At 52.1% G+C, this 19,599-nt stretch overlaps 1 protein-coding gene across 2 annotated transcripts in view; it reads right to left on the bottom strand.

Annotated features, from left to right (window-relative positions):
• The window catches only part of SLC37A1 (solute carrier family 37 member 1), an 82,724-nt gene that overhangs the window by 6,970 nt on the left and 56,155 nt on the right, over positions 1–19,599 (bottom strand). For both annotated transcript variants that reach the window (XM_025380821.1, XM_025380820.1), the window contains 7 exons: positions 15,146–15,277; positions 11,784–11,874; positions 10,058–10,120; positions 9,150–9,235; positions 8,100–8,148; positions 6,921–6,994; positions 5,519–5,597 (listed from right to left, as the gene is read on the bottom strand). In XM_025380821.1, coding sequence (XP_025236606.1) covers positions 5,519–5,597; positions 6,921–6,994; positions 8,100–8,148; positions 9,150–9,235; positions 10,058–10,120; positions 11,784–11,874; positions 15,146–15,277 — 574 coding nt within the window. The remainder of the gene's footprint in view (positions 1–5,518; positions 5,598–6,920; positions 6,995–8,099; positions 8,149–9,149; positions 9,236–10,057; positions 10,121–11,783; positions 11,875–15,145; positions 15,278–19,599) is intronic.

A 19,599-nucleotide genomic window follows, 5' to 3' on the forward strand; every position in this document is an offset into this window, starting at 1 on the left:
TCCACCGGTACACCTTACTACTGAGAAGGCAAAGCTGGCACAGCCTCTTCCCAGAACCATCCTAAAAATGTGTGTTGGCCTTGTAATGTTTGTTCTTTTCATCCAACACTCCCGTGATGTTCCTGAATACACTGTAAGGAAATCTGAATTCAATGCACAATCTTAGATATTCTTATGCTATAAAAATGTAACTGGGTAAAATTGGAATAAGATTTGTAGATACTAATACTCTTCAATGCTCACTTTCTAATTCTGACCATTGCACTGTGGTCTGTCATGGAATTCCTTGCTTTTAGGAAGTACATGCTGATTAGTTACGCGTAAAGGGGCAACATGTGTGCATTTTACTCAAGTGGTTCAGAAAAATGCATGTGTGTGCATATATATGTGTGTAAACATACATGAGGGGTGCATGATGAACCACATGTACTAAAATGTCTGAATTCTTTGTACTATTTCTGCAACTTTCTCAAAGTCTGAAATTATGTCAAAATGTTTTTTTAAATGATGAAAACAAAATAAAGTATCCCCCTAAATGCCCAGGGGCTGCCGTTTAAGAATGTGTTCTATAGCAGCTGGTGCATTTTACCAAGAGGGACTGAAATGAATCCTGATAACATGTAGGATGGCCTGTTTTGGTAGACGCATGGGAAAAAGCATGAAGAATTTCCACCAAGCTATGAACTGACATTCAATCTCTGAGAGAGAAAAGATAACTAGGGTATTTCATGCCCTAGACACTCGTTTTTTTCAAGTGTTCACAAAGTGCACTTACTATTTTATAATCCCAGGAGCAATTGTATTTTTTTTTTTTTTTAATTCTCAGAGCTTCCAGGTAAACATGGTCGGCTACTCATGTGTTATCTCCACACCTCTCAAGCAACACGAACTGCACCATCACTGACTTTTAAAAATGATAAATCCTCCCACCGAAGGGCACGTGGTTTTGGAAGACAGACGTAGAAGGGCTGACAGCTAACACAGCCTCCAGTGTTCCCTGCTGCACTGAGCACCCTCAGAGGGAGATGACACAGGGACACCTGGAGCAGAGTCAGGCCCAGCGGAGCACACGAGACAGGGGAGGGGAGGGCAAGGAAGGGGGGTCAGCAAGAGAAAAAGGGAGCATGGGTTGAGTCTTTTATCACAAACTGTTAGCTACATTCCCTCTGCCACACCTCGGATCCCAGGTCTCTCTTCTCATCCTCGCTGATAGAGACTCCTGATGCCCCCGTGCAGGAGAGCGCAGCTTAACCTGTGGGGGCACTAAGCCCAGCTCAGGACAGGGATGCCACCTAACAGGCAACAGGGGATCTGGGGAAAGACACCAGCTTCCACTAAGCAGCCACCCATGGTCCCACGCCACGGCAAGGATGTTGGCAGCTGGACCCAGGCTCTCCTAGGCACTGAAGGAGTCACCTCCTCCAGGTTCCACAGGGTCCCTCTGGAGGACCAGCAGCCAGCACACTGTTCCCACAGAAAGACTTCAAACCACTATGCAGGACCCCTTCTTCCATGGGAAGTGATGAAGGGGCAACCAAGGTCTGCCCTGTGTCTCGGGAATACCCCAACGCGAAAGCAAGCAAGCTGGTAGGAGGGATCCTGGAGGAGAATATTCCCAGGAGCTCACAGCACCCCCAGAGAGCCAACAGAAGACTAAGTTGAACCTCATGACACTCCCATTTTTTTTTGTGGCTGAAAACCTGTCATCAATTTCACATGATTCAATCTAACAAGAAATAAAACAGGATACCCTGAAAGGGCAGAAAAACATCAGTGAACACTGAAAATATGGCAGGAAAAGTAAAATGTTCGATATAAAGGTGGAAAATACAGTCAAGAATCTCCTTGAGAAAGTAGAGAACAGGGATATGGGCAGGAAGGGAAAGAACGAAAGGAAAGTTGAAGGATTAATCCAGAAAAGCCTACATCTACATATGTTTTCCAGAACGAAAAAACAACTCAGAAAATGGTAGGAAAACTTATCAAACGAATAGAGGCCCAATTCCCCTAAAGCGAAGGGCAGGTGTTTCCAGACTGAAGGGGCCACCAGGTGCCCAGAACGGTGGATGAAGAAAGGCTCCAGGGGTAAGGAAGGGAACCTGGAGATTTCTAAGAGAAAAAAGAGAAGGTCAGAAAGCAAGGGCTGGGGTCAGAATAATGGGGGCTGGAAGACAGGGGTTCTGAAGAGAAGGTGTTTCCACATCCGCATGCCTCAGGCGAGAGCAGAATCCAGACACCACTGTGCACTTGTAAGCTTGCAGAATGCACCTCCCCTAACTCAGGAAGCTAAGAGACAGTTTCCACCACAGGAGTGGTAAACAGGGGTCTAGACTGCTAGGGCTGTGTTGAGGGCAAGAGAGGAGGGGGACTCCCAGCACCGTGGTAAAGCTGTGCAGTGGGCGGCGTGAGGCTGATGGTGTGAAGAAAGGGGTGGGGCGGGGCAGGATGCCGACCACAGTGCAGGGAAGGAAGAACTTTGTCGGAAATGTAGAAAAGAGGAAGAGATGAGATGTGTTTACTCACCCGGGAAAAAACAAGATGTTTCTATTGAGGGTGCATAATTAAAGTTTCTTTCTTGGCTGGAAAGTGAAGGGCAGGAGTGTGGCCAGTATAATTGAGGGGGAGGAGGGTGGGCAATGTCGGGGTGGGAGGGAGCCAGGTCCCCTCTTCCGTAAGAGGAGCACAGCTGAGATGTTAAGATGATGAACCAAGAAACATGAACATACACAGGTAAGCAGAGAGAGGCAGCTGAAATTGCTGCTTCTAGACAAAGAGGGCTGGGGAGGGGGATGGAACACCACTGTACAACATAATAAGTTTGTAGGACTGCCTGGCTTCTAAGGTACATTATGTTTTACTTTAATAAATAAAAATTAACTTGAAAAAATGCAGCGCTCTATTTAATTGCTCTGCATGAAATGCACAGAAACGGCAACCTTTGTGATTCTAAGGACTGCAGACGCCCCAGGCGCACACTGAGTCAACCGACCATATGGCACTTGGGAGAAGGCAGGGGTGACTTACAATTAGTCATGCTTTGCCTCCACCCGAGTCAGTGCCAAGGAGTGGACGGTGACACTAAGTAAGCATGCGGGCAGCTCCCTCGGGAAGGGCCGTGGCTGACATGGTGGCCTTCCCACTGGAGCCTGTACTTTGTCTCGCTGGGCAGCACTCAAGGAATAATGGAAGGAATAATGACTGAGGCGTGGTGGTGGGGGTGGGCAGGCCTGAGTGCCATTTCCATGGTGACCATTTACTGAGCAGGCAGCAGGCACTGATGGGCGGTAGCGCCTGGAGGAATCGGGTCCTGGTCCCGCCTCTGGTGTAACGTAGCAGCCATCAAGGTGGGCGCAGCAGCTCCGCGGACAGTCAGGACTTGGTGCAGGTTAACAGAAGGCCAGAGGGGGTCCGGTGTGCGTGCCACCTTCCTTGTGAGTGGGCCAAAGGCATTCAGAACTGCGCCTCCCTTCCACCCGCTCGGGGGCAGTGGCCTCTGTTCACAGAGGCAGAGTCCCTACCCATAGCCACAGACTTCTGCTTCCCTCTCATTTTGAGAAGAATATGAAGAAAAATGTGTTTTTTCACCTAGTTCATGATTTCCCTCTTTTTTTACACTGATGCTCTGCTTTAAAGCAGCAGTTGGGGTTTTGCCAGTGGAGTGCCAAGTCAGCTTTTAGAACAGGGTTTCACAGCAGAGTCAGACCGAATCGCAGGCCGCAGGCCACTGGGGCACAAGGCCAAGAGAAGGCCGCGCAGTCACAACGTCAATCAGAACCAAGCTCAGCCCTGCAGTCCCCCGACTTCCTACTGAGATGCCCAAGAGAGAAGATCAGAGGGGTGACCACCGCCACCACCCAATACACTCAAAGCCCCTCTGGATCCAGTGAAATGAAGGAACCAACATTAAGGGCAGAGACAAACCTGGTCTGGTCTCACTTTGGTGAACAGCAAAAGCCAAAGCGTGGCTTTCTGAGCAACGGCCACCCTGCCCACTGCTTCTCAGAACAAGGCAGTGGGTCACATGAAGCCAGCCCTGCCCCAGAAACAGCAGCAGCAGCAGCGTGGAGCTGGGGTTCCCGCCAGCCAGGGGTGGGTGGGGCGCCTGGGGCCTGTCCGGCCTGGCTCCTCACTGTGCACTCAGCGGCGTGGGCCCTGGCTGTGATTCTAACTGGGAGCAGCCCGTTCAGTTCACTGGGATACAGCAAAAACCCAAGCAAATCCCATCCTCCTGGAGCTTCCGTTCCAGTGGTGGGAGACAGAGGAGACGAAGCAGAGGAGCGCACCAAATCCCACTGCGGATGGGGAGAGTGCTCCAGAGAACAGACCAGGGAGAGGCGGCCTGGCGGCCAGGCCAGAAGGGTTCCCGTGTTCTCAGCAGGGTGGTCCCAGGAGGTCTCGCTGACAGGATGACATCTGAGCAAAGACTCAAGGCATGAGGGAGTGTGGCACGAGGTCACCTCTGGGGACCTTCCCAGACACAGGGCATGGCCAGAGCAAAGAGCCCGCACAGGGGCCAGCCTGGCCTCTGGAGGAGCAGCAGGGAGGCCATGCGGTGGGAGGGCTTTGCCTTCTGCCATCACTGAGACAGCAGTGGACACCCAGAAACGTGCTGTGGTTTCCAGCCTGCTGACGCCAAGGCCACGGGCAGCCAAGAGCAACATTGGCTCTCTGCACGAGCCCGCGGGAAGGCTCCAGCACCAGGTTCTGGCTGACCTGGGTTTACCGAGCCACCTTCGTCTAGCAAACACTGGGCTTTACTGCTTTGAGAACCCCACGCAGCAAGTGACTCACCAGGTTGGCACCCCAGGTCATTAGCTGTGAGAGCCACACCTGGCAGCCCCCCGTCACCTCCCACATGTAGAAGGACCCTCCTGATCTTCACCTGGCAGGTGTGGCAGCTCCTGATCTTCACCCGCCAGCACAGCCACTGCGTGTGCTGCCTGTACAAGGGCTCAGGGAAGGCCATGGCCGTGCTGTCAGGCTGCACATGGGCGAGGAGACTGGTGCTCTGCCAGTTCCCACCTGCCTGCTCCCTAAGGGAATGGGTTGCTTTTTCTGCCACCTTTTTAAATTCCAGAATATGCCACTGAATTCTCTTCAAGAGCTTCGATGATGCTGGTAACACTCAGAACCCTGTATGCTTTTGGACCAATTAGTTTTTCTGTAATTTAATAAGACTCTGCCTTTCTTGAGATGAAGGCAATAAATAATGAGTGGACCTGAGTTAGCCCATGGGCTGTAGTCTGCCAACCACTGCCTCGGGTGAAAACCTGGACACACACAGCGAGTCACATGCGCATCTCCCTGAAGCCACCCAGGCATGCACGACCATCTCTGCACCGTGTCCCCTGTGCCGTGTCCCCTGTGCCGTGTCCCCTGCTATCTGCTCGTACTGTAAGAAGCCGGCCCACCCGATGTTAGCGGTGCAGTTGGAACCCTGGGTACCTGTTCACAAGCATGTGACAGTGTGATTTCCACTAAGACACCAAACCTCCCAGAGCCAAAACTGTCTGCGCACCTACAGAGCCGGTCCCGTCGATGATGGCGGTCACGGTGGACAGGGCGTGTGCGTTGCCTTTCAGACTTTTATGAGTCCCCTAGAAGAGAGGAAAAACAGATGTGGAGCTTGTCTCCGTAGCATGAGAAGTAAACCTAAGCCTCTGTATGACCATTTACTCGAACTGCTCTGCAGAACAACTCAGCGTGAGGTATTTCCCATTATTTAAACTCCACCCCAAGTTTGCCTTGGAGAGTTAAAACTTCAAGGGTTTTTAAGAGTCAAAAATCATCAGAAATGTTTCGTTCTAGTTACAAGAACCTAAGGATTCTCTTCAAATAAAAAAACATTTGTTCAGCACAGTCCTGCTCCTCCCTGAGGCCCCAGAGCAGCCAGCGTGAGGTGTGAAGATGCGTGACACGCGCCCCTGCCCTGAGCTGCACCGGCCTTCCTTCCCAGCACCCGCCTTCCTTCCCAGCCACGTCCACATGTCTGCTGGATTCCTCGACAGCCAGGGCCTTCCTGGGACCCCTGTCAGATGTCTCTGCAGGACCTGAAATTCAACCTGATTGATAGCAAACGCCAGGGGAAGAAGGGAGGAGGGGACAGCCGGGAAACCAAGGCCGGCACGGGTCCTCGGTGAGCAGTCGCCAGGAGCTCCGGTTTTGAAAATGTTGCATAGATAACGGGCAAAAAGCACAAATTGAGGACAATAGGAGGGGGAAAAGATCAGGGGAAACAATGCCTGAAAGCCTAAAACTATAAAAATGAACCAGCGTTCAAAAAAATAAATGCTTGTATATGCATGTAATACGTATATAAAATAAAGAACAGAACACACAATATGAAAATCATCCAGAACCTGTGTATTTTGAAGTCTAAAAAATAAGTGAAAGTCTCTCCTCTGCCTCTATCCCATGAAGGCCGACCACTGCTAATGGTCTGATGTGGATCCTTCCAGAACTTTCCATGCCCACGCAGACACAAGTCTGCATGCTCACACACACTCAGGCAGTTTCAGGACATGCCCAACACAAAGGTGACCAAGGTGGGGCGTGGTACCTGGATGAGGAGGGCCGAATCCCCCAGCGCCTCTTCCCGGCCTGGCCCCTCTCTCTCTGCAGAGGTCTCCAGGACAGGACCCCTCCCCTGCCCCCTTGGAGTGAAAAGGTGCCTGAGTCATGAGGATGGCGCCCAAGAGCCTTTTGTTGTGCTGAGCAGTGAGTTTCGAGCCAACCTGCCCGTGATTCTAGAAGCGTGAGGAGGGGGGCAGGTGCAGGAAGGCTGGAGACCACAGATGTAGGTGAGCTGCCAAAAACGTGCTTCTGCAAACACGGTTTTACTAACGGTAATGGAGGCCACTTTTGTCATGAATGGCAAATGGGGTGCCCACAGGGCCAGCGTCTCTCCCAGCTCTACTCACCAGGTCGGCAGAGACGGCGGTGGTGATGAGCGCGTAGGGCCCACTGACCAGGGCTCCGCTGAGCAGCAGCATGGCTGTGGGAGGCAGAGGGGCAGAGAATGGAAGTGTGTCCTCTGGAGAGCCCCACATGCATGGGAGCAGCCCGAGGTGGGCGCCTCGGGAGCACAGGGAGGGGGTGCAGCAGAAACAGCTTCCTCTAAACTTGTCTAGTAAGGTGCTAAAGCATATCGTACCCTCCCTAGGACTCAGGCTCATTCACCCTTGAAGGGCAGCAGCTGCCGCCACGAGGGAGTGAGCACAGGCCGGACCCTGGGCCTGACCCCGGGCCTGGGCTGGCCCCTGCTTCATCTTCGGCAGAAAGGCCTGCCTCTCGTGACCCACAGCTGCTGTGGTGCTCGCTGAGGGCAGACTCTCACCCTCTCCCTGGACCACGTCGCTTCCTAAACTCTCCTCTAGGCTCACACTCAGGTCAGGAAGCTTCTGGCCTGAGGGGTCACAGGAAACTCCGCTTCCTCTCCTGGGGGCAAGGTGCCTTTTGGATAATGTTTAAGGGGACCACACACATCCCCACTGCTGGCTCGTTAGGACGGAAAGCATACTTTTAAGTGCTGGAGGCATAATTTGATAGCATGGCCTACAGGGTGTTCAAGATAGTCCTCCAAGGTTATGCAACCACTCCTGGAGGGCAGCTGGGAAAGCTGGGAGGAGGTGGCTGGGGGGGCCACTTGCCGTGGCTCCTGGCCTGACCCTGCTCAGGTCACACTGCCAGGTTCCTGGCTACCTGACGTGGCCCAAGGGCTAGACTGGGTTGCTCTCACCACCAGGGGTGCAGGTTGCAGGTCGCAGGCTGCTGCAGCCCCGCCGAGCCCTCAGGAGGGGCTGACCTCAAGGTCACCTCTGGCTTCTCCACTGAGCGCCCAGGGCCACTGCCCCAGACCAGGCTCGCACTCTCCTGGCTCACACTGAAACCCGCAGACTGGCAAGCCTTGCATTGGGGAGAGGAGACCCTGGCCTCTCCAGATGGCTTCACCCAAAGGAGGACACGGGACAATTTTAGCCACACCATGTGCTCCAGTTAAACCAACTCAATGCACCTGTTGATGTTAATATTTCATCTTGCCAGTTGTGTGAACTTTAAAAACGTATGTGAAAGAAAAGCAGGAAGGCCTCCATACTCACCGATGGTGGCCTCGAGCCCCATCTTGCTGATGGTGGAGAAGATGTACAGCTGTGGACATCAAGACACAAGGTCAAAGCTATGGCTGGCTGCAGGCAGCACGAGATGGCTGGAAACCTACTTCTCAAAAGCCCGGCGGGTGATTCTCAAGCAGCCATCCCAAGGGTGGAAACCCCTGAAAAAGAGTGACGCCACGCCCCCTCCCGTCTCAGGCATTGGGCCTTGTCCCCACCACGAGGGCTTTGGACCAAGCACTCTGGGCGACCTGGGGAAATCTGCAGGGTGCTCCCACTCTACATCCCCAGCCAAGGGCAGCCTTCCGGAGCTCCTGATTTGAGAGTCTGACTGCCAAGTCCTTAGGCTTCCCACCCCCGGTGGCAGCAAGGGGCCCACCCAGACATTTCTTCACTCAGCATTCTTTCAGGGTCTGTGTTGGGCCATGTCCAGGACCCCAAGATGGCTGAAAGTCAGCCCTTGTTCTGGGGCTACTGGAGAGGCAGACGTGCAGAGCTACAGCGTCCACTGACAAGCCTGTTACCTCTAATGTTACGATGATAAAAACAGTAAGGATGTGCATTGTTTCTAACCCACGTCAAGATGGTGCTACTGACATCCCATTTTCCAGATCAGGGAACTGGGGCACAGAGGGGGATGTCACCGCCCAAGGTCAGGAGCTACGAAATGCTTGAAAAGTACTATGCACCATGTGTCACAACGAGAGGGGTCAACGATGCCTAAGAGGTGGTGGAGGTATCGCGGATCCCAAAGGATGGGCAGGAGCTTGTCTGGGGCAAGGGGGCACCCCAAAGCGAGGAGCAGCTTGCGCACAGCCCATGCTGGACCAGCAGCAGCTGTGCATGTGGGGGAGGGAGCCTGGTGGAGGCCCGCAGGTGCAGAGGGAGGGGTCAGGGGACAGGAGGCACGAAAGGGAATGAAGTGGGCTTGTCAGGAAAGTGGAGCATGGGACAGATAGGAGAGGATGCTGGCTGGTGGGGAGGACAGTGGAGAACTGTCTGCAGGCTTTGGGGCCCAGGGAAGGCAGCAGGGCTGACCGTGGGGGCTGCGAGCAGCAGCATCAGGCCGCAGGTGGAGGCCCTCTTCTCCAGTCGGTCTGAGATCACACCTGCCAGGATCCCACCTGCAACGGAGAGGCGGGCTTCAGGCACTGACGTCCCAGGGCATGAGCCCACGGGGAGGAAGCAGAACTGCAGGAGCCCGGAGAACGGCCTCCTCCTTTCCCAAGCCCCTCTCTCCATGCATCACGGGCAGGCAGCCTTCTCACAGGCCTGACCTCCCCACAGGCCTCCATTGGTTGTGGTCAGATGTGAGAGTCTTGGAGACATCTGTGAGTTCAGGTTTTAGACCAGTCTTGAAGCCCCTTTACCTATCAAGGTACTAAGGTGGCCAGTCTGTCACCTGCCCAGGAGGCATGCTGCTGCTTTTTTGTTTGTTTTAGTTTTGAGATGGGGTCTCACTCTGTCACCCAGGCTGGAGTGCAATGGCATGATCATGGCTCACTGCAGCCTCAACCTCCTAGGCTCAAGCCATTCTCCCATCCCAGCCTCCCAAGGCTGGAACCATAGGCTCGAGCCACCACGCCCAGTTATTATTATTTTTTTGTAGAGAGGGGTCTTGTTATGTTGCCCAGGTTGGTCTTCATAACAAGAAGAGCTCAAGTGATCCTCCCAACTCGGCATCCCACAGTGCTGGGATAACAGGCATGAGCCCCTGAGCCCAGCTGGCATGCTGTTTCTGAGGGAAGCTGTTCAAGTGCAGAGTCAGGGCCCTGGGGAGGGAGGGGAGACCATAAGACAGGTGATGGCCTGACCCTCCTGGGCTGGGTCCACTCAGGGGATACGAGACCTTGGGGAACCCTGCTCCCTCTGAGCAGCGAATCAGCTCAGGGATCATGTGCCTTGTGAAATTATTGCTGCAGCAGAACAGGTCTTAATGAACTCACCAAAGATTCCGCCCACGTCAAACAGGGTGGAGAGCTCCCCAGCTTTCTTGGCATCAAGGTGATCTATTAAAATGACAACGGAGTGTGAAACAATGAGGATCTCTTTCATGCATCACAGTGACACACCATGGCAGAACAGGATCCATGCACGAGACTCCGGTTCCATAAGCTTGATTGACACCAAGGAGCAATTAGCAGTTAACTCAGATTTAAAAAACAAGTAACATAGAAAGGATGAAAATACTCTTAACCAAAAACCGTGGCTTTCCTCTGCTCAGTCTAATTATCCCACCTTTGGTTCAGAGGCCCCCCAGGGGCCCCTCTGCCATGAAGCTAGATTAACACAGGACAGAAGTGGGGCTGTGGAAGGAGCCTGGATGCTCGAGCGTCCTGTCACATGTGCTGTCTGACCACATGACTTTAGAGCTGCAGATGAGGACACAGAGGCCTCCCAGCACCAGCTCAGGGTGCCCTCCACTAGATTTTGTACAAGTTCTGGGCTTTAAGGTGGACTGAGCCAGCCGTGCGTGAGAAAGGAGACTGGGCGGCATCTGGGGCTGCGGGTCAAACCCGGCCTTTCCGAATCATCAATGGCATGGACAGGAAACTGCTTCTTTCAAACAAACTGGAAATGCCAGCAGTTCAAGACTCAAGTCCTGAGAATGTCGCCCCTTTTGCAACCACAGGGGAAGAAGGGAGAAAGAAGGCCCAGGCTGTGTGCAGCTCACCGGCCGAAGTGAGGCGGGGGTCACGAGGCAGGGAAAGAACCTCAGGATCCGAGGGCGCTCCTTGCTGCCTCCCCACTCACTGGCCCTTGGGCAGGCCCTGTCCCTGCTAGGCTGTGGGACAGTCCCCACACCACCTCCTCAACTTCTCTCCTGGGGTATTCAGCCTCCAGCCTCATGCTGCCAGCATTCTCCGCTGGTGGGATCTGCATCCCCAGAAAAGGTGGTCTGCACTCCTCGGCCTGCCCCATTCTCAAAGGCCTCCTCTTTGAGACATCGCCGGATCCTGCCCCTTCCTGACGGCCTGGTGTCTTCTTGTCTTCTCCTTCCTCTCACTCTCTCTGGCTCCCTGGGCGAAGAGCCCTCCACGTGCTCCTGGCCCATCCCCACTTCCTCTCAGCCAGTGTTCTGGTTTCCCCACTCAATAGCCCCTTCCCTTAAGCACTCTTCATCCCCTCGTCTGTCCTGTGGTCACATATGACACGGGGGAGCATGTTACTATTTCACTGGCACGTCTTCTCATAATCTAGAGCTGCAGCCACCGCGGGGCTTCCGAAACGTAAAGCAAACTGTTGGCCCTGCCAAAAATGAGAAGTTATCTCCCAGAAGCCATTTCCAGGTCAGAGTATCAGGGAATTCTTCTCTCAGGTCCCCAGAGGTCTTGCTTCTGCTCACTGGCTGCTATGATCCAAAGTTCAGTGTAGCCCACATTTAAACGCAGGCAGCCCCAGAGCAGGAAGTACCTCATGAACTGGTAGCCCTAGCTGGGATAGAACATGTCAACCGTTAAGCCCCATAAAGGTGACCATTATGGCAATACAGTTTGCATATCTGAATTCTTTTTAGCCTATGTTTCATCATAGTACTTGATTCAAAAGTGTGCCTCTCAAATCACCCTTCGTGACCTTGTGTTTCCAAGACTCTAGAAACCAGCAGATAGAAGAGAGTCCAGACCCCAGTCAGTGTGCGGAACTTAGTGTGTTCTAGCAGCGGACACTCACCCACATTCGTGATGTACAGGGGCAGCCAGAAGAGGAAAGTGTAGCTGACCAGCTTGGCGAACAGCAGACACAGCGAGAACTCTATCACGCCCTGAAAGAGAGAGCGGTCGGGCGTCTTCTCCAAATGTGGAGCCAGCAGGTGTGTGTAAATATGCAACAGAGTTAAATATGACTTCGCTCCCATAAAGACATCCTGTCTTTGGTCTGGCTTTAGCACCTCCAGACACGTAGTGGGGAGGGTGCTGCACTGCTGTGTGGTGCAGTGAGGATGCGGGAACTGTGGGGCACTCACCCCAGCAGGTGCACCAGGGAGGGGCAGGACCCCTGACAGGGGCGGGGCCACAGCTGCAGCTACTCTACTGTCACATGGGGTGCAGGCCCAGTGTGGCCAGATTTTCTGCTTTTCAAGTGAAGACAGAAAGCCCTATTTATCTATGAAATTTCTGAATTTTGAAATGGAGACTACCTTTTTTCTTTTTTTGAGACGGAGTCTTGGCTCTGTTGCCTGGGCTGGAGTGCAGTGGCCGGATCTCAGCTCACTGCAAGATCCGCCTCCCGGGTTCCCGCCATTCTCCTGCCTCAGCCTCCCGAGTAGCTGGGACTACAGGCGCCCGCCGCCTTGCCTGGCTAGTTTTTTGTATTTTTTAGTAGAGACGGGGTTTCACCATGTTAGCCAGGATGGTCTCGATCTCCTAACCTCGTGATCCGCCTGTCTCAGCCTCCCAAAGTGCTGGGATTACAGGCTTGAACCACCGCGCCCGGCCAATGGAGACTACCTTTTAGGATCAAAACCCAGTGTCTTTACATCAGAGTAGAGTCAATGAAAACATGTATGGGTTTGATTTTCATACGACATCGGCTGGAAAACTTAGTTATTAAAGAAGTTCTCGTATAGCCGGGCGCAGTGGACTGAGTACTGAATGGCTCCTTCTTCTTCCCTGGAACTGAAATCACTGTAAATTATAAAGCTATCTGGAAACACACAGATCAAACAATTCCGACCATTCTCTCAGCACACAGGCATACAGGCTACTGCATCCCGCCTGTGAGTACTACAAACCAGTCCGCACCAGGGAAAACAACGAAAAGAGACACGTAGGTACGAGTGAGGAAATCGAGTGGTGGGTTCTGTAAAATGCCTGTTTGTGTTTGTTTTATGTCTACTTTCAGAAAGAGGTGGCACTTGTGAGATAAAAATTCCAGAGGCCATCTGAAAATTCAGAGTGAGAAATCCAGTAACACTGTGGTGCTGAATCCCCCGGCTGTCTGTGCACTGAAAATCAACCAAAACGGGGGCCGGGGGAACCCAGCGCTCCACTTCGCCAAATCATTCTAAAATGAAATGAGTTGATGTCTTCACAATTGATGAGGATGTGTGCGTGTAATTTACCGTATGCCTTTCACGGGCCTGGCATTGTGCTTAGCAGTCGTTAAATGACCTCACTTCATCCTCAGAACAACGTACGGTATTACCCCAGGGATGGAGCCCATGTGACAGATGAGGACATGGAGGCTCACAGTGTGCCACACTTGCCCGGAATACTCAGCTTGGTGGTGGCAGGGGGAGGCTTGAGTCGGGCCTCTGAAGCCCATACTGTCTATAGCTCCACTATATAAAAACCTGTATTTTTATAACTAGTGTGCACCCTACTTTAGTACAAGTATTTGGGGGTAGCTACAGAGGAGGGTATAGCAGAAAAGGTCACTAGTTGTTATTAAGGACACAATTAAAAACAAATCTTTTGACTTAAACCTAGCAGCTTCCACAGGCCGGCATGCACAGCCCTTTCCCCATGAACTGGTGTCCAGCCTGGGCTGGGACGTTCTCCTCTGGCTGAACACCGGCCCAGGGTCTGCCTCTGCAGGCCCAGTTTCTCCTGGGCACTGGAATCCTTTCTGTTCTGAAGTCCAGGTTCTCCCCAGTCTTTAATTTCTGTGATATGATTTTGAGGTCTGGATTGCACTGCTTGTGCTTCCAGCCCTGACCTGCTGAGGGACCTCGGGCCTGTGCCCCTGACCCTCTGCCTTTCTCTAGGTCGTGTCAGCAAGTGAAAGCTGTGTCTGCTCTGTGGTGCTCTGGCTATCAGCGCTGGAGGGCACGGCCTGGACAGTCCCCCCTAGACAGCCTGCCCAGCCCACATGGCAGGGTCTGGTCTCCCTCCCGTGCCCCTGCTCTCGGCTCTCTGCCCCCATCGGAAGAACACAGCCTCTCCACACCCTGCGCACGGCTCCTTAGATTCTCTGCTGAGGGAGTCCATGAATGTAATAAAAACTGAAAAAGCAGCAAGAAATCTCCTTACAGTGCCCGTCCCGCTCATCTGCTCCAAGTCAGCTCGTCCTCAAGACTGATCACCCACTGCGGGGCACGGTGGCGCCCTTCTAGTCTGGAGGCAAGGCCAGCAGTGCCAGCGAGGACCAGCCCGGTCCAGATTCTGACTCCAAGGTTTCTCCCGCCTGTGCTGCTGGTTCTTCCCTTGGTCCCTGCATCCTCCCTCTCACTCCTGGCATCCTCTGCTCACCACGCACGGGCAATCAGGCACTGAAGGCACCTTTTTTTTTTTTTTTTTGGAGACAGAGTCTTACTCTGTCGCCCAGGCTGGAGTGCAGTGGTGTGATCTTGGCTCACCACAACCTCCGCCTCCTGGGTTCAAGCGATTCTCCTGTCTCAGCCTCCCAAGTAGCTGGGATTACAGGCGCCTGTCACCATGCCTGGCTAATTTTTGTGTTTTTAGTAGATACGGGGTTTTGCCATGTTGACCAGCCTGGTTTTGAATTCCCGACCTCAGGTGATCCGCCTGCCTCGGCCTCCCGAAGTGCTGGGATGACAGGCGTGAGCCACCGTGCCCGGCCCAAAGGCACTTGAAAGGGAAAGAGAATCCAGCCAGGCTTGTGAAGGCCACGGCACTCAGTGACAGTGCCTCCCATGGGCTCACGCTCAAGGCCTGTGGGAGGGCAAGTGTACTGGGGAGGGAGGGGCAGGGCCACAGGGGCCAGGTGGCACAGTAGTCAGGGCCTCAGTTCCCCAACCTGTCACGTGGGGGCAGGCCCAGGGCGCCAGGCTTTCCGTTTTTCCAGTGAAGGCAGGGAGCCCCATTTTTCTACGAACCTTCTGAATTTCTAAATGAAGAAAACGAATTTCAAAAAAAATTTCAACATGGTATGAGGCAAACCAAGTATCACTGCAGACATATTCAGTCCTGAAGCTACCAGTGTGCAGTGTCCGGCTTCGGCGATTTGAATCCCCGGGTTCCATAACCACAGATCTCTTTGTAAGCTTAATCATCAACTGACCAGACTTCCCACAGCCAGCGCAGCAGCCCTTTCTGAAACTTCTGAAACTCCTCCTGGGCACGTTTACTTACTGGAATTTTCAAGGCTCCTGTGAAGCTGATGGCGGCTGTGCCACTCCCGCTGTCCCCGGGGAGAATGACGACGTGGTTCGGGTGGATGGAGCCCTTCCCATCTGAGAGCAGCAGGCACTGCATCTCGGGGTCCTGGAGGCAAATCCATTGGGAACAAAAGGGAAAGGTGTTACCAGCCGGGCAGTCTGGGTGAAGTGGGGCCAGGCTTCCTAATGACGAGGGTGCCTGGCGGCTCTCTCTTCCACTGCCTTGGAGACATCCTGGGTGACATTCCCACGTGGCCACTGCGTTACAATGATTAGCATTCATGCATTTTCATGAACAGCTAGGTACACACATCCTTGGAACCAGAAATTCTAGGAATCTATTTGCAAAAAATAATTTGAAAAGTAAAAAAATACATATAAAGTAAAATGGATGTCACATCGAGAAAAATTAGAAGATTCAAATACATCCATACAAATGACATCTTGCAAAAAAAAAGGTTGGGAGATTTCAATGACAGGAAAATGCTTATGACACATTAAATAACACATCATTCAAAACTGCATGTCATTATAACCTCAAATAATGTTTAAATATCTACATATATAACTAGGCAACTATAGGATCTATTTCTAGAAAGAAAGCAGCTAAAATCTAAGCCAACAATGCTTGTCACTGAGTGGTAGAATTATGTGTAATTTTTATCAAAATGCTAATAAGAAATTCTTTACATGGTCGTGTATTTTTTAGGAGCTCACAATGGCCATATATGACCAGAAACATTATTTTAAAATACACCAACATTACTTTAAAATACACCTATTCTGATATTTATGAATTCTGATCGTCTAGATGTTCCTAAAGGACAAAGTGTACATTCATTAAAGCAAAGAAGAGTGATCCCCAACCAACAGTGGGATTTCAAGTCAGAGCAAGGATAACATAAAAATAATGTTAGCCTGGGCCACACATAAGACCTCATCTCTAGGGGAAAAAAAAAATAGTGGAATGTGGTGGTATGCGCTTATAGTCCTAACTGCTCTGGAGGCTGAGGCAGGAGGATCACTTGAGCCCAGGAGGTTGAGGCTGCGTAAGCTGTGATTGTGGGGCTGTACTTCAGCCTGGGCAAGACCCTGTCTCAAAAAAGAATGAAAATAAAATAAAAATGTTCTTCATGAATGAACTATGAGGTTCAAGGTCTTACAAAGAAATGCTTCTATGTATCTCAGACCTTTCACAAAATCAAACAGCCTTGTGGTACTTATCTCACTATAACCTGTTTTAAGTTGGACTAAAAATGTAGTTTAATTAAAAAAAAAAAAAGAAAGAAAATGGTAATGTATTCCACATTCCCCTGTCCCTTGATATTTATAATTTTCTTCCAGTGGAAAAAAGAAATTTGGAAACCGGGTGGCAGGTGGGACTGAGTGCAGCCCAGTGTGCGCACCCAGCAGGTGGCCTTGGGGGCAGCTCAGTATCTACGTCCCCCAGGAAGCCCGGCTTCACGGCTAGGACTCTGGCGTGGAGAGCGGGTCTCTGATGAAGATACTCACATGTGGCCACATAGTCAGGTGCTCTGGAATGAAGATGACAAGCCTGAGTGCAAATGCCTAACATGCTTCCGATGATAATTCCATCATGGCATGTGAAAACAAAGAATGGCGACTGAGTTTCAGAATAAACTTTTCTCTCATGAGTTCTGCTAATCGTCCAGTTTAGGAAACTGAATCAGTAATGCTCTACTGTGGCTAAACACTGGAATCTTCTGTGGGGGGCTTTGAGAAGCCCCGAATTCCCCCAGCCCAGCTGAAGCAGCCCCTGGGGCAGCCCCAGGCGAGTTCCACTCATAGTAAGTTGAGGGCTACAGGACTTCGCAGGCTGTTCTGTAGGAAACAGGCTAAGCAGTGGGTGAAATGCAACCAGCTGGAGAAAAGTCAAGTGGAAAGAGGCCGCTTAGGCAGGAGAAGCGCACCCTCTGACCCACTGAGAAGTGACTGCAGGTCAACACAGAAGATCTACCTGGCCTCAGGTAGGACCCAGATGCCCAAGGGCCACCCACGGCCCTTGCAGGATTTGTGAAGTGCTCCAGGGTCCACTTGCTGGGCTGGTTTAAAGCCACAGACACAGACCCTCTGCTCCTTATCTAAGCAGCAAGGAGCCCCCTAGACAGACAGAAGGCTCTGTTTCTGCTGTGCTCACACCCACTCATCTTAAACAGGACTCGAAGCCACCACGCCCCAGTTGTTTGCTTCTGGAGGAGATGGGAAAGAAAGTGTGGGGCCATGGCTGGTTTTCCAAAACAAACAGGGGGGCTGCTGCTGCCTCCTCCTTACGTAGCAAACAAGAAGCCACCGGTGGACCAAGACAAGGCTGGAGGCCAAGAGGCACCTCTGCCTCTAAATAAGCAGTTTCCAGTCTGTGTCCCAAGAGCCCCAGATGGGATCTGTGGAGCCCCCGGTGGGTGTGGGGGCTTCTGTGGCCAGTGCACTCCACGCTTAGGGCTTACACTTTCAAAGAGAAAAGGGCTCCCTCTACTAAAACACACACACACACACGCACACACACGCACAACAAAAATCCACACAGATGCACGTGGGGGGACTGTGTAATAATGACCGCTCTATCCAAAAATGCTAAGCTCACCCCGCTACCCGATGCTGTCTGCAGCTTCCCTTAGGAAAGGCCATCGCAGAGAGATTTGTGGAGTCCCCACTTGGCGTGCAAAGTGCACGGCGGAGTCACATTCAACCTCCAAATACCCACTCCGCGCTCATGCTGTGTTTGGTGGGCCCAACAGTTCTTGAGCCACAGTCAATCAGAAGGATCCTCAGAGACGTCAAGGAGGAAAAGTGACAAGTGACTACAGGGACGGCAAGTGCGACTGTCCCCAAAACAATCCTCTAAAATGCCCACGGGGACTTGTGGGCTCGCCACGTGGCCAAGTGACAGCAGAGCCTCGTTCTCTTTCCCACATTTGCTCCCCACCCCGCAGCTTTCTTTACACTTCTCTTCACGAGGCCACGGAGAAAGTGCCTGCCATGTGACATAATTTAGCAGTTGTCTGAAAAGGAGTGGAGGTCAGGGGCCCAGTGGTCACTCTGGGAAAGGGGACATCCAGGGTGTCCAGCCAAACTCGCGGGGCACACTCCCAGCTGACCCTGACCCAAATGCAACGGCAGGCCTGCCGAAAGGGGGTGCCATGCAAGCGCGGCCAGCACGCGCCCGGTCGTGGTCATCTGAAGCATCACCCTCAGCCTGAAACAAGGCCTGCCAGTGCCTTTACTTACGTAACTGGCTCCTTGACAGCAAGTTCGTAAACAGCCTTTCTTAGAAGGGCCGGAAAAGGAAAGAGAGAAGCTATACTCAGAAGCCAGGGCTAGTTTTATGGGTCAGTTACTGCACCAGAAGAAAGGGCCTGTGGTCTTGATTCAGAGCAGGTGGCCGGCTTCAGTATCATCAGAGAGGGGCCACAGTCTTTTGGACACTGATTGGGACATGATTTGTTTAAATGTGAATTCAGTAGTACAGATTTTAAAGCATTTTGGTTAAATTAGTCACTGCCTGCGATCTCCTTAAAATCCAAGAACCCAGATGCATGAGACATAATTTTTCCCTTTTCTAATATTTCAGCCACCACAAATAAATTTCCCCAGTCAATAAAAAAGTGAGACGCATGTTTAGTACATTAATCCTTTAAGCCATTTGATTTAAAAGGTAGGGAGAGCAGCCCCTCACACATGCCGGAGGGGGCCCTCTCCCAGAGGAGGCCCTGTGTCTGTAGAAGGTTAAACCTGATTTAGAGGCCGGGCATGGTGGCTCACGCCTGTAATCCCAGCACTTTGGGAGGCCGAGGTGGGTGGATCACCTGAGGTCAGGAGTTCAAGATCAGCCTGGCCAACATGGTGAAACCCTGTCTCTACTAAAAAATATAAAATTCAGCCAGAGGTAGTGGTGGGTGCCTGTAATCCCAGCTACTCGGGAGGCTGAGGCAGGAGAATCGCTTGAACCCAGGAGGCGGAGGTTGCAGTGAGCTGAGATCGTGCCACTGCACTCCAGACTGGGTGACAGAGTAAGACCTTGTCTCAAAACAAAACAAAAAACCAAACCAAACCAAACCAAAACAAAACAAAAACCCTGATTTAGAAAGAGAACAGCTTATAACCTCAATGATTAAACTCAAATTTAAAATGCCTGCCGTGTCTTGGTGTGGTCAGCTAAGCAGCAGCAATGTGAGGAGCTTCTACGAGGATCGAGGATGGGAAGGGTAGGGGACAGGAGGCTCAGGTGCCAGCGGTGGCAGAGCCTGCACTGAGGGCTCCCCACTGCAGATGACAAGGCAGATTAACTTAGCATTTCTGTGTCCCGAATTCCTCATCTGTGACACGGGGGAAGGGGAGATGCCTCTTTCTGTTACCTGCTTCTCCTTTACCTTTTCTTGGTCGCATGATGTCAGTTTTCTGTGTGCACCT

This window comes from Theropithecus gelada, chromosome 3 (genome assembly GCF_003255815.1).
Source record: "Theropithecus gelada isolate Dixy chromosome 3, Tgel_1.0, whole genome shotgun sequence".
In the NCBI taxonomy this organism is placed as follows: Eukaryota; Metazoa; Chordata; class Mammalia; order Primates; family Cercopithecidae; genus Theropithecus; species Theropithecus gelada.